General features: G+C 40.9%; 1 protein-coding gene across 17 annotated transcripts in view; it reads right to left on the bottom strand.

Annotated features, from left to right (window-relative positions):
* The window catches only part of myo5aa (myosin VAa), a 239,628-nt gene that overhangs the window by 100,430 nt on the left and 124,802 nt on the right, over nucleotides 1-14,396 (bottom strand). For all 17 annotated transcript variants that reach the window (XM_039770291.1, XM_039770295.1, XM_039770296.1 and 14 more), the window contains exons 12-13: nucleotides 8,013-8,153; nucleotides 5,843-5,968 (exon numbers count right to left, since the gene is read on the bottom strand). In XM_039770291.1, coding sequence (XP_039626225.1) covers nucleotides 5,843-5,968; nucleotides 8,013-8,153 — 267 coding nt within the window. The remainder of the gene's footprint in view (nucleotides 1-5,842; nucleotides 5,969-8,012; nucleotides 8,154-14,396) is intronic.

Here is a 14,396-nt window from a genome sequence, read left to right as displayed (position 1 = left end):
AACTTGCAGCTCCACGCAGCGAGGACCCATGATGTGAACCCTGTTCTCATGACTGTGAGGCAGCAGCACTGCCACTGTGCCACACTGCATTGTTGACAGACTGGGAATATTCAAGTCTGTGCAATGGGCTGTGAAGGTATTTTTAAACACCACTAAGAATTGTGCATCTTTATTTTCTTGTTCTAAATGCAGCTTGTTGGCAACAACATGGCTATAGAGTAAAGGATGTTCTTTCTTTGTCACCATTTCATCTTAGCTCCAATGCATGACACCAATAGGTAGCTACTACAAACCTAGAAGACTCCAGTCACTTTACTATTATCTTATATATAAACGTCTACACTGGAAGTGTGTGTGTTTGTCTGTCTGTGCGGCCCGGAAGTGCGAGGTGGCCTGGAAGTGTCATCGGGTAGTGACAAGCTGAACTACTTACAACTTAACAAGTCGGAAGAAGAAAGAGACATACGAGGCTACAGAATAATAGTTAATAATAATAATTCTTTGCATTTATATAGCACTTTTCTCACTACTCAAAGCGCTCAGCAATTGCAGGTTAAGGGCTGATACTGAAGGAAAGCGACTCCATCGGCAAAATAAAACCACCGAGGAAAGACAAAACGAGAGAGAAACTCACTTAGCCACTGATAGACAAGGGGGGCAAGCATGTCCGCAAAACAAAACCGCCGACTCGCATTTGAATTTTTTTCTGATGATTTCGATTGTTTCTAGGAGCCCGGGCTTTTTACAGCATAGTCTTACAGAGCTAGTAATATAATAAATGTATTTATTTGTATGTATTTCTTTCTTTTCTATGTCCTTACTTAATTGAAGAGTTTGATTAAATGTCCGTACATGGCTGCTTGGGTTTGGAGTGTAGAAAGGAATAATTGCTGAATAATGCATGGCAAGCTTGTGTTTTTTTTTTTTTTTAGTTTGTGTACTGATGAAATTATTTTACACGAGGAGGTGGACGGGTTGAAGTTTTGGGTACGCTTTTTTTTTTTTTTTTAATAATAATGAGAAAGTGAGTGCTTTACTTATTTATTTATTAGCATAATTCAGACTCTAAGCCATTTATTTGTAGATATCACTGTCACCCTTCCCATGTAATAGGAGAGAAGATCTTTCTTTTTGCATAGGGCTACATAAGCATGATACCTTAAATCATAATTTTACAGAACGTTGCTCAATCTTTTTCATCAGAGATCGTTCTTTAATAAACAGCATCCCATGTGATTTTACAGATTTAGTCCATTTGTGCATTCCTCCAGATACTAGCGGGGAAAAAAAACTGCCAAGAGTGAGGACTGAACAAGTAAGAGTCTGCTCTAATGCCATAACCAGTAAGGAGGATACACTGCCAGTTTTATTTCATTTCGTATGTGTAATAGTAGATAGTTGTAGATGGACTGTGTGTGAGTGGACCCTGCAATAAGTGGGCACCATGTGTAGGCCTAATTTCTACCTGAAGCTGAATGCTGCCAGAAAACCATATGGCCTCCTATGTGTTACGAGATGTTCACTTCAAAAATGTATTTCTAATAGAATATATTTTTTCAAAACAAAAATATACATGATGCAAGTACCAGAAAGGATAGTCTGGCATCCCAGAGGAGTTTCAGGAGGATCCTAACCCAGCTTGAAAGATGTAATTGAGGAGCTGCCTGGCCAGGCAAAGCCTCCAGTGGGATCATGGATGAATACTTAGGATAAGGAACATGCGTGTTTTGAACCTCACAGACAGAAGAGAAGCTCATCCATCCTGTTAACCTCGCTACTCCAAAATAAAATCAGTCTGGGATTTGAACGTTCCTAAAGTCCTACTTTCTGTCAGACTACGTGGCGATTTATTCCAGGAGTCCGTGGGTCCTCGTGGGGGGGGGTTGGGTTTGGTGGGGGAGTTTTGGTGAGGAGACACTTGTGCAAAATTTACACTTCATAGATCCCAACTGTGTCCTCATTTAATGTTCTTTTAAAGCAACAGTAGGGATCCACTGTACTAACTCCCTTCATAATTCTTAAAGACTTTAGTCATGCCTATATACAGTGGTGTGAAAAACTATTTGCCCCCTTCCTGATTTCTTATTCTTTTGCATGTTTGTCACACAAAATGTTTCTGATCATCAAACACATTTAACGATTAGTCAAATATAACATAAGTAAACACAAAATGCAGTTTTTAAATGATGGTTTTTATTATTTAGGGAGAAAAAAAATCCAAACCTACATGGCCCTGTGTGAAAAAGTAATTGCCCCCTGAACCTAATAACTGGTTGGGCCACCCTTAGCAGCAATAACTGCAATCAAGCGTTTGTGATAACTTGCAATGAGTCTTTTACAGCGCTCTGGAGGAATTTTGGCCCACTCATCTTTGCAGAATTGTTGTAATTCAGCTTTATTTGGGGGTTTTGTGTTTACTTGTGTTATATTTGACTAATGGTTAAATGTGTTTGATGATCAGAAACATTTTGTGTGACAAACATGCAAAAGAATAAGAAATCAGGAAGGGGGCAAATAGTTTTTCACACCACTGTACATGTAAGGGCCATTTCCTAATTACATAAGATTCATAAATGTTTTACTAAATGACAATGCATAATCTATAGGAGGTTCCTATAACCCCCATAAGTAGAAGTGAATTGGTATATTCTAACAGCTCTGACTAAACATTATTCTTAGTTAGTGATCAGCCTTGCCATATGTAAGGTGTAGAGGGCACATGGTTTTAAACCGTGCCTACGTGCCTCTCGTGCCTTTTGTGTTATGTTAAGTAACATGTAAGACAAAAGCGCTTGATTTAAGTGCTGCCCTGTAGGCTTAAAGCGTACAGAAGAAGAAGTTAAGAATCTTTAAGTATAGAAGAAGAAGTTAAGAACTTTTAAGTACAGAAATAACTAAAGTTTCTCAAGAAAAGCTAAGTTTAGAGAAGATATATTTTTCCTTTTTTTCTTTATTCTTGTGTGGATTATTTGCTGTTAATTTTCACTAAATATTTTTAAAACAAACTTTTGGACTGAGAGATTTCTTTCAGCACGCGTTTTACCCATTCTTAAACTCGCTTTATACTTCGGCGGCTACAATACATCTTCTCTTGAGCATTTCTAAAGTTAATTTTCCTTTGGGAGAAATAAAGTATACCTAATCTAATCTAAATGCAAAAACCTTAGTCACAGTATAATAAAGTAAATATTAAGTGCCGATGCAGCACAAGTGACATAATTAGCATAATTTAAAGCTTGTACATTTTAAGTGGCACAGACACAGAATAAATGACATGGATTAAGCCAAGTTTAAAATTTATATGGCATGAGGGAAAAAAAAAGTGACTTATGGAGAGGTTTGCCTGAATGCAGCCACTGGAAAAGTTTATGGCTTGGGCGAGATCTGACATTATGTGTTTTGCCCTGGACCTGCACTAGTCAGCGTGGACATCCTGCAGACTTGGCAATGTTTTCTTGATGTTCCGTTCAGCACACCAGATTACTCTTTGCAGAGCTTTTTATTCCTGGGAGTTGCAGCTACCAAACCAGACAGTAATGCTCTCAAGCAGCTTGGATCCTACAGTGGTGCTGTAGAATGCTTTCATCATGGCAAAGCAGATTTTGAATTTCCCCATTTGCCTGAGGTGATGCAGGTGCTGCCTTAAATTCTGCGCCAGAGTGGAGATGTCATTAATCCATGTCAGGCCCTCAGAAATATGCACAATAAGATACCTATAGCTGCTGACTTCTCTCCACCAGAGACCCATAGCTGCTGCATCTCATTTATAATATGGAGTCCAAAACTGACCCCAGTACTCCAGGTGAGGTCTCATTAGTGAGTTATAAAGCTTAACTGTAACCTCTCCTGACTTGCACTCCACACATTGTGATAAATAATCTCACTTTGTGTGAGCGTTGTTGTACATGTCAGGACTAGATGACTGCCAAGTCTCCCATAAGATGTACTTTCAAGTGTCAGACTTCTCACTGTGTAATCAAAACCTAACATTTTTTCCTCCTACGTGTTAACACTGTACATTTACTTATAGTAAACTAGCTTCGCTTACCAACCCCCCGGCCTGCGCTACACACCAGCCACTTCACGTCTCTGTCACTCGCGTATGTGGATTTCACTTTCACCAAACAACAAATCTTGCAATAATTCTCGTGGATCCTTGATGGCAACACATATTAGATGATCTACAAGTCTCCGACTTAAAGTTTAAAGCCAAACAATATCTACATACTTCTGTCATATCACCTATGTCGATATATTCAATTTCTTTTCGCTGTTCCATTATTTCACCGAGTAATAATCTCCATTTGTTAGTACTAATGTAATCTTTACTATCAGTTTTTTGAGACTTTCGAATTTTAGTACTTTCATAATCTCTAACCTGCTCTCATGTGTATCGCACCAACGTTTTTGAACCTCTTTACGACGTTCTACTTTGTCTTCTACTCTTTGTCTTTTCTTCTTCTACTGTTTGTCTTATATTTCTGCCCCCACTTGGACTGGTTAGGTTTTCAATTCATCTCTTGGCATGTTTCGTCTCACAGGACATGAAATTATCTCTCTGAAAATGTCTCGTCTCTTCTCTCTGAAAAAGTCTCATCTCGTCCCAAGATTTGTTTTATATAATTGAGAGATTTCATCTGCCACAAATCTGCCCAAACCAGTGCGCCATCCAATTCCCTCTTTAATGATTCAACGGATTCAAGGTTATCTGCCTTTCCACCTAGCTTGGCATTATCTAAAAAAGTGACCAGCTTGTCACTTATGACTCAACAAACTTAATTCCATTCCAAAGTTTAAAATACCTTTCTGTAATATCTGTTTGTGTTTTTTATTTTTTTCCCAGCATAAATAGGTTGCCCCTAAATAATTACAGCAAGACAAATATCATTAGAGAAATGGGACCTGAAGAGACGCCATGAACCAACAACACACGCCACCTGCTTATTGGCTGCGTGACCTTTTCTGCTCCACTGACCTGCGCTCAAAGCATCAGCTATAAGCCAGCGTGCTTTATGAAACGTGACACATGTGGTTATGCGACACTATGCCAGGGTACAATCATCTCAAAAAAAAAAAGGGAGAGCCAACCATGAAGAATCATCTGTTTCCAGTGTCTAACACACATAGGGAAAACGTTTAGACTATTTATTAAAGAAACAAAAGGCTAAGACAACATCTATGAATTATAATTCTTAATGCATCCTCATTTCATCTCATGAAATTCTGTGCAAAAAAAAAAAATGTATCAATGATAAATATGGGCATCATTTAGAAAATGCAAAAAATAAAAAAGGGCAGCAGTAAAAGCAAGTGGTAAATGAAAGGAATTATTTAACTGCCCTGTAGAAAGCAACAAAAATGCTGTTCCCTTGTTTTCTGTTCTTTGCTATTTCCTAAGTATTGATCCAGTAAAATTGTAAACCAAGTGGCTCCTTGACCTTTGTGCCCTGCTTGATCTTAATGATTTTCCCATTACTGTCTTTTATTCAGCATAGTAGAATGCGTTAAATGAGCTCTCCAAAGGAGCTGAGCAAGGAAAAAGAAGGTAGAAAAGAACTTCCTACACAAAAGAATAGATAGAGGGTACAAGCCCACCATTAGCCTATATGGGGAATTTAAAGGTAGAAAAAAAAAAGACCTGTAGTTCATTTCTCTTTAAATAAGGAGTAATTAAAATTTTAGTTCAAATGACTCACAACAATACTTTTTCCACTCTCTTTCACAGACATTTTGGTTAAAAAGCTAAACAGTTATTATCTGTCTTGTATGGTGGGATGAAGAGTGCAGAGAGGGGTATAAAGAAAAAAATGAAGCCCTCTCTTTAAATACAATTCTGACTTACCTTGTCGGCAAAGTGCTGAATTATAAAGGCGCGATTCGAGAGGCGAGGTTTCTGAAACAGGTCACATTTATTCAAGTGAGTGTTGTATAATTTCTGGGCCCAGGTATCATCAGATCCTTTTGGCATCTAGAAGATAAAGGAGGAAGGATTCAATTATAAACACGTAGGACAAAAGTTAAAAAATGCTACTTGTCATCAGGTGAATTTTTTTTTGTTTTAGTGTTTTACAGATGCAGCCCTTTTAGAATTTTGATGCTACGTAACACATAAAAAGATACAAAAACATATTAAATAGGAGATGTTGTCATGGAAAGCAGGCATGGGCTAGTGTTCCATCTAGGATGGCTCAATGTTCCTTGACCAGCTGAGAGGTCAGTTTAATGGAAGGACAGGGGGAGACCAAATCGCTTGGACCGTTTGCTCCCACTATGCAATGGGTGGCAATTTTCCTGGGCTATAGTACTTGCAGGGCAGGCTGGGAACTGCAGTCTCATGAGACAGCCCTGTTGTGGTCCACAGGTGCTGCCAGGGGGCACTGAGGGAACAGAATGTCCCCAACTTTAAAGAACTTCCGCCTCATCTGGAACCCCATTCCTGGATGTAATGTGATGGCATCAGAATTGCTCCCAGGTTTGGCATTAAAGAAGTCAAGTTTCACTTATGGGTGGTCAGAGTCGGGAGGAGAGTGGATGGAGACCATATGGATGGTGTAGGAGGAGACAAGAAAACATTTTTAGTGGAAAGAGATACAAAGTCTAAATACTATTGTGGAGAGGATTTGGATTATGTTCTGTTTGAACACAGGACTGTGTTGGGTAGGTGTGTTTGGGGCGCTGCTACACCCCCTATACGATAATACTGTTGAAGCCTGTAAACCGTGTATGAATGCAGAAATACTGTATAAATCTGAAAGGCACAATAAGATGGACAGACCGAAAGATAAACAGTGCCTTCATTATCTATCTGTCTGTCTAATGCCACCTTTTCTTGTCTATCTATCTAAAGCAGTGTTTTTCAACCTTTTCACTGGAGTGGAACCCTGTGCGAATGGTTACCTTGCTCACGGAACCCTGTGCAATTATCCACCAGTATGTCCTATATCATGGGACTTTTTCTGCGGAACCCATGGGTTCCGTGGAACCCCGGTTGAAAAACACTGATCTAAATGTTGCCCGATAAGGAAATTTTAATTTATCCTGGAACACGCAGATGGTAGAGCGCAGAATTTGTTGTGGAGTGGGAGGTTTGTTGCTTGCATGCTAAAAAATCTACAGGAACTATGGGATGCTACTGAATCAACATGGACCAAAGTCCTTATGGAATGTTTCCAGCACCTCCTGTAATCCATGACTCAAAGAATTCAGACTCTTCCTCAGGCAAACAGGGGCCCACCTGGTCCTACCCTCAGGCTGTATGTTAGCTTCCACTGAACATTACGTTATAAGCAAAGCCATATAAAATGTTTCTATAACAAAACACTGACAGGAATTGAAACTCGTTCTCTGTGAGGGTCATGCCAAGTCTAGAGATGCTGTAGGTCGTTAAGTGGGGCAAAAGTGCAAGTGGCTAAGCAGTAGAGAGGAAATAAACCAAAACTATCTCATATATAAAACATAGACTTTAGAATCACATATATCCACTGTCACACACGGGCGATTAGGGGACAAGTAAAGGGCCTGAATAGATGCCAGACCAGGGGGTGGTGAAGTGCACCGATTCTCTCCCTCTCAATTCCTTACAGACTATTCTCAGGAAATCCCACCCGGTTCTGGGGCAACCAAAGACGTCACTTCCGGTTCTGGTCCTGAGAACATCACATCCTCTACGTGCATTTAAAAGCCACCATCTTAAGACAACAGTCAGTTCTGTTTTGGACTCCGTCGTGTGAACATGTCCGTTCTATTTAAACAATTTTGCAGCCAGGAAATATCATATGGGTGGCTGCCCCAAACCGTCCCAATGTCTCCTGGTCGTTCTTGTTACACCACTCAAGAGGCACCTCGCTAGTAATGAAACGTTACAAAACAATCCAAACTTAAGAAAAAGATTTTAACTGAAAGCACTACAATTATGGACTAAAATCCAGACAGCATAGGGTTGAAGACCAGTTTGGTGTAGTAAATGAAGAGTTATGAAAAGAACTGCTTCACTAAGGATTGGGGATTTGTACCCTGCACTCTTCATCCAGCAAATCCAAGATTCCCAGCTTGGCTTCAATTAAGTTGATGCAAGGTTGATTGTCATAGAAGTCGATCAGCGTCCAGGGGATCTCCTCCTTCATGTACTCTTCTTGTTCCAGTTTAAACACGTGCTGTTAAAGAATCACAAGGGAAGACATTTCAAAACAAAAAACTACTGTTTAAGTCCTTACAAATGTATAAAACATACTATCAATAATGTTAAAAAAGTTTAAACAACACTGTTAAGAGTAAAATCTTTAAAAATGACAGCATTGTCAATTCTCAATGTAAACCCCAAGTTTTACAGAGGACTGACCAACAAACTGGTGCAGCGGCAGGGGTTTAACAAAAACTGTGCCAGGCTGTGGTGGTGAAGCAGGAGCCAAGGCTAACCACTGACCAGTCAATCTACTGTACATCTCCAGAGTGGCATAGCGAGTACATGTGGCCTAAATTAGGTTATTGGGCTCACTCTCAATGCCAGGTTAAGGAGATTAGCAAATCTGTGAGGACCTTAGAATAGAACTGCTGCTTGTCCGGATTGAGGTGGGGTTTGGGCATACAGTTAGGGTACTCCATTGTCAATGTCAATTTATTTATATAGCACATTTAAAACAACATAGGAATGCTGTAGCCAAAGTGCTTTACAATAAAAGAAGGAAAAACGTACAATTAACATAAACATAAATAGAAATAAAATAAATAATAAATAGAAGTAATGTTACATAATCACAATGAGGAAATCATCAGTATTACTGAAGGTCACGGAAAGCAAGTGAATAGAAATGAGTCTTTAATCTCGTTTTGAACAGTTCAATTGTAGACGACTTCTTTATATGATGAGGTAAAGAGTTCCCTAGGTGAGGAGCAGCAGCAGCACAAATCCTGTCTGCCCCCCTTAGTTTTACACTTGGTACTTGAGGGACAACAAGAGACAACTGACCAGAAGATCTAAGTTCTCTAGACGGCTGGTGTAAAGCACACAATTCACATAAATAGGCAGGAGCAAGCCCATGTAAAGATTTAAAAACTAGCAACAAGATTTTTAAATCAATTCCAAAAACTGACAGGCAGCCAGTGTAAAGATGCTAATATTGGAGAAACAGAATCAGACTTTCTAGCCCAAACCAGAAAGCGAGCGGCAGCATTCTGGACCAACTGTAACCTGCGTATCAGGGATTTGCTAATCCTAGAATACAGCGAGTTGCAGTAATCAAGGTGAGAAAAGATAAAAGCACAAGTAGCTTTTTCAAGATCCCTAAAAGATAAAAAAAAGGCTTGATCTTACCTAACAGACGAAGCTGGAAAAAGCAACTCTTGACTACAGAATTAACTTGTTTCTCAAAAGAGAGCTTACTGTCAAAGATAAAACCAAGATTGAGGACTTGAGGTTTACAAAAGACAGAGAAAGAGCCGAGAAATCCAAGACCAATTTGGGCTTTAGCTGGTGGACCCACTATAAGCACCTCCGTTTTATTTAGATTCAGATCAAGAAAATTATTAATTATACAGTAATTATAATTATTATTATTATCAGGATCTTAGTTCATTGGGCATTGCCTTTCTCAGGATGTGTGAACAAGACTGGGCTCACTGGTGAACCCAGAACATGCTGGAAGAATTATATTGGTCGATTGGCCTAAAAAAAATCTGGCCATTTCCTCAACAATTTATGTTAGAGACGTTCCTCATAATACTATGGCCTGGTCACCCCAGTTCAGTGCGTTTCTACTGGAAAAGCACAAAAAAAAAAAGTTGAGAATGACAATAAGTTGGAATTGCCAACCATCATAACAGATACAGCCACCACGTCTGGGTCCAAAAAACACACAATTTTAACATTAAAAGTGACAGCATCTGCTGGTGAGTTTTATTATTAGAATGTTAGAGGAATGCTCACATCTGCCTATAAATAGAAAAATGGACACCAAGCATGATCTTAATCCCACACATGCTCTGACAAAGCAGAAGCCTGCGCAACAGCTGTTGTCTATTCGCACAATAAAATCTAAAGTATTTTTTATTTTTTTTTAAATGAGCCGGGACTTTTACTCAGTGACGCTTGAGATTTAAATAAGCCATTCTTTGTTGCTTAGAGGCTACGGCACTGGATTGTAAGCGAGATGGCTGCTGGTGCAATTCATACCCACGACTCATTGTCAGGGAGTCAATTCATGTGCCCAGATATATATAACCCTGGACTTTCTTTGTGGGCAGCAGAATGTTACAGGGGTAAATGTCCATGTGACATGGAGGCAGGGACTCAAATCCAATGCTTGAATGAGTTCTGGATATCTATAATGTACTAGGTTTAGAAAAGGTTTACAATTTCACTTAACAAATTACTTTAATTCACAAAGTGAAAAAAAAAATTAAACAAAAATTATGTAAAAGGTGTGGACCACCAGAGGGCGTACAGCTCCCTAAACACAACAGACACAGAGCCCAGTCTTGCCACATAGCATGCCCTTTACTTATAGTGGGGATGTGCTTTTCTTTTGCTTCCCACTATACAGCACATTACAAGCACCAAATGCTCAAATAAACACAATCTTTTCTTCTTCCTTTCCTCTCTTTCTCCATTTCCACTCCTCCTCCAGCAAGCTCCTTTTATAGCCCTCCCAGAAGTGCTCCAGGTGTTCCCCAACCTTCTTCCAGCAGCACTTCCAGGTGTGGCGGAAACAAAAAGGCTCCATCCTCTCTGCAGCACCCCCTGGCAGTGCCCACAGAACCCAACAGGGCTGCTCCAAACTCCAACTCCCAGAATGCCCCGCAGGAATCCATGATGCCACAGCAACCCACAGGGGAATTTAATGTCCCAACCGTCCTCTCTCTCTCTCTCTCTGTCCTCCCTTCCACCCAGCTGGTATCCTGGCCAGGTAATGATGCTGGCCATCCGTCAGAAAGGACAAAGGGGTTTGCTGACTAAGCAGTTCATCCACTTCTACAGCTGGCCAAGCAGCATGACGAGAAAGCAAATCAAGTGGGCATCAGATTTCAAGAGATCATAAATGCCATTCATGACTTCATGTTAACATCAAATGCGTCACCAGTATAAAGAAAACAATTCCTTCTATAAATTGCATGCTAAGAATTCATTTTGCGGAACGTACTGTATGCTGGCGACATCCTAGTGAGTGTGGCTAAACGCTGTCAGCTGTGAATTCAAGGTCACAAAGGGCCAGAGTCTAACATGGCAGCACTTGGCGCAAGACAGGAAACACCTCTGGGCAGAGTGCAAGTCACTCTCAACACTCTCTCTCACACACACACACGCACATAATTGACAATTTAGAATTGCAAAAAAACTGGACAAGAGGTGTTTGGGAATACTGACGGAAAGTACTCGCCCTCTCTGAAGTTTTCACATTTTATTGTTATACAATATTTAATCCCATTGGATTTAATTTGGCCTTTTCTGACACTGATCAACACAAAAAGACTGGTGAATGTCCAAATGAAAAGCAAAGTGTCTAAATGAACTACAAATGTACAATACAGAATAACTGATCTCACAAGTATTCAGCTCCTTCAGGTCCGTATTTAGTAGATGTGCCTTTGTCAGCCATGACAGCCTTGAGTCTGTGTCTGTGGCTCGGGTCTCTCTCCGCTTTGCACACTCTGCCATTTCTCCCCAGTTCTTCTTTGCAAAACAGCTCAAGCCATGTCAGGCGTCATGGTGGTTGTAAGTGAACAGCCTTTACCAAGGCCTGCCACAAATTCTCAATTGAACTGAGATCTGGACTCTGACTTGGCTACTCCAGGACATCCATATTGTTGTGTTGAAGCCATTCCCATGTATCTGTTGCTTTATACTTGAACTCTTGTCTTGCTGGAAATCAAATCTTCTCCAAAGGTGCAGATTTTTTGCAAACTTGCATCAGAAGTTCGTCCAGGATTTCCCAATATTTTGCTACATTCATTTTCCCTTCAAAAGCCTTCCAGGACCTGCCACAGAAAAGCATCCCAACAGCCACCATGCTTCACAGAGGGAATGGTGTGTTTTTGATACTGTGCAGTGTAACATGGTGTTTAGTCTGGTGGCCGGTGGTATAGCGGCACAGAAGAAAAGCCCACTTTTGAAATAGATAATCGGCGCACTTGCTACTTATAGAGGGGGCGTGGTAGTGTGGCCGGAGCAGTTCTCGGATGTAACATGAGGCAGGCGTTTCCTCACTTATGTGCGCAGGTGAGGAATCGTCCGAATCCGTAATTGAAGCCGGGAACTGCTATTCGCCACACCTGAGCCACATCCCCATTATATATAGTAGGTGCGCGAGTGCAGAGGGGGACAAAAAGAAACTGAAAGGGGAAAGCGAACAGAGATTAAGGGAGAAGACGACGGCAGGAAACTGAAAGCTGGTGTGTGCATACGTGAGCGAGCGAGTGGGTGAAGGCAGGCTCACTAGAATGCCTGACACGTTATATTCCAAATCGTAACCTTAGATCTTCAAATGAGTGTCTCCTTATAATTCCAAAAGCTAAACTTAAAAGAAGTGGTGAGGCGGCCTTCTGCTGCTATGCACCTAAAATCTGGAATAGCCTGCCGATAGGAATTCGCCAGGCAAATACAGTGGAGCAATTTAAAACACTGCTGAAAACACATTACTTTAACATGGCCTTCTCATAACTTCACTTTAACATAATCCTGATACTCTGTATGTTCAATTCTTCATAATAACTATTCATGGTGGCTCTAAAATCCGTACTGACCCCTACTCTCTCTTCTGTTTCTTTTTCCGGTTTCTTTGTGGTGGCGGCCTGCGCCACCACCACCTACTCAAAGCATCATGATGCTCCAACAATGATGGACTGAAAGCCAGAAGTCTACGTGACCATCATCATCAGGTCCTTCCATGAAAACCCTAAATACAAAGAGGACTGCTTGACTTATGTTAGGTAGAATGTCCAGAGGGGACTGGGCGGTCTCTTGGTCTGGAACCCCTACAGATTTTATTTTTTTCTCCAGCTTTTGGAGTTTTTTTTGTTTTTCTGTCCACCCTGGCCATCGGACCTTACTCTTATTCTATGTTAATTAATGTTGGCTTATGTTTATTTATTTTTATTGTGTCTTCTATTTTTCTATTCATTTTGTAAAGCACTTTGAGCTACATTTTTTTTGTATGAATATGTGCTATATAAATAAATGTTGATTGATTGATTGATTGGAAGGAGAGCCCCTCAGAAGTGTTAGGCCAACACTCGGGGGCAGCTAGAAGTGGTCGCTCCTGCTGAGCGCTTTGGAGGAGCAGGAGTGACCAGCTGGTGGTTGGCTTACCACAAAAGGTAGTGGGAGTCAAAAGGCCTGGGAGGAGGCAGCCCCAGCGTGAGTGTCCTGGTCGCTGGGGAACCCAAGTCATAGTCTGGAGAGTCCTACGGAGCCAGGGACCACAGGGCTACAGACTAGACAGGAGAAGGTCAGCTACGGGTAGGGCGACTCCCCTGGTGCAGAGCCCGGATGGGAGAAGCAGGGGAGCCGCCAGTTGATGGAAGCACATGATCACTTTTAAAGAAAGGACTGCTTCCAGCCAGCACAGGTGAAGAAAATAAAAAGTTTATTTATTTTATGTGTGCCTCATGGAGTCAGTCTGTGTCGGCGTCCATATAGTGCCTTTTCACAGTATCTTCCAACTGATTTCAGACTCTCCCACGTGTGTTTAGGCAAACTCTAGCAGAGATGACCTGTGCGCTTTTTCTCTTTGCCAAAAAGCAACAACCGGTGTCTCCTTCACTGTAGCCTGTGACTCAAAGGTCTCCTGCCAATCTCCCTCACTAGTCATCTTCTTGCACAATCACTCAGTGGACGGCCTGCTCATGGAAGATTTCCAGAGGTGCCATACTATTTCTACTTCGTCATGATTGATTTAACTGTGACTTGCATGCTTTCTCGTCTCCTTCCCCTGACGTGTGCTTTTCTCAGAGTTTCCCCCGAGTGTTTATTTGTCTTTATTGTGCACGTTAGCCCACCATGATGATTCACTACAAGTCGGCCCTTCCACATTCATGTGCATTGAGACTGCAATCAAGTGAAACCCCAGACAGGTGATCTCCATTAAAACTAATTTTGGGATTTCTAAAACCAGTTAGCTGCACCAGTCATGATTTAGGCGTGTCGTATTAAAGAGGTGAATAGTTATGAGATCAATTATTCTAAATTGTCAATGGTGTGTTGATTGAAGGATTAAAGACTAGAAGTCCACGTGACCGTTAGGTAGAATGCTCCAGCCAATCTGGAGTTTTTTTTTCCTGTCCTCCCTGGCCATCGGACCTTACTTTTATTCTATGTTAATGAGTCTTGTCTTATTGTAATTCTTACTTTGTCTTTTTTTCTCTTTCTTCATCATGTAAAGCACTTTGAGCTCCATTATTTGTAT

The sequence above is a fragment of the Polypterus senegalus genome, chromosome 12 (genome assembly GCF_016835505.1).
Source record: "Polypterus senegalus isolate Bchr_013 chromosome 12, ASM1683550v1, whole genome shotgun sequence".
NCBI lineage: Eukaryota > Metazoa > Chordata > Cladistia > Polypteriformes > Polypteridae > Polypterus > Polypterus senegalus.
Note: the sequence above shows the minus strand (reverse complement) of the source record. Positions and strands in the feature narration are given on the sequence as shown.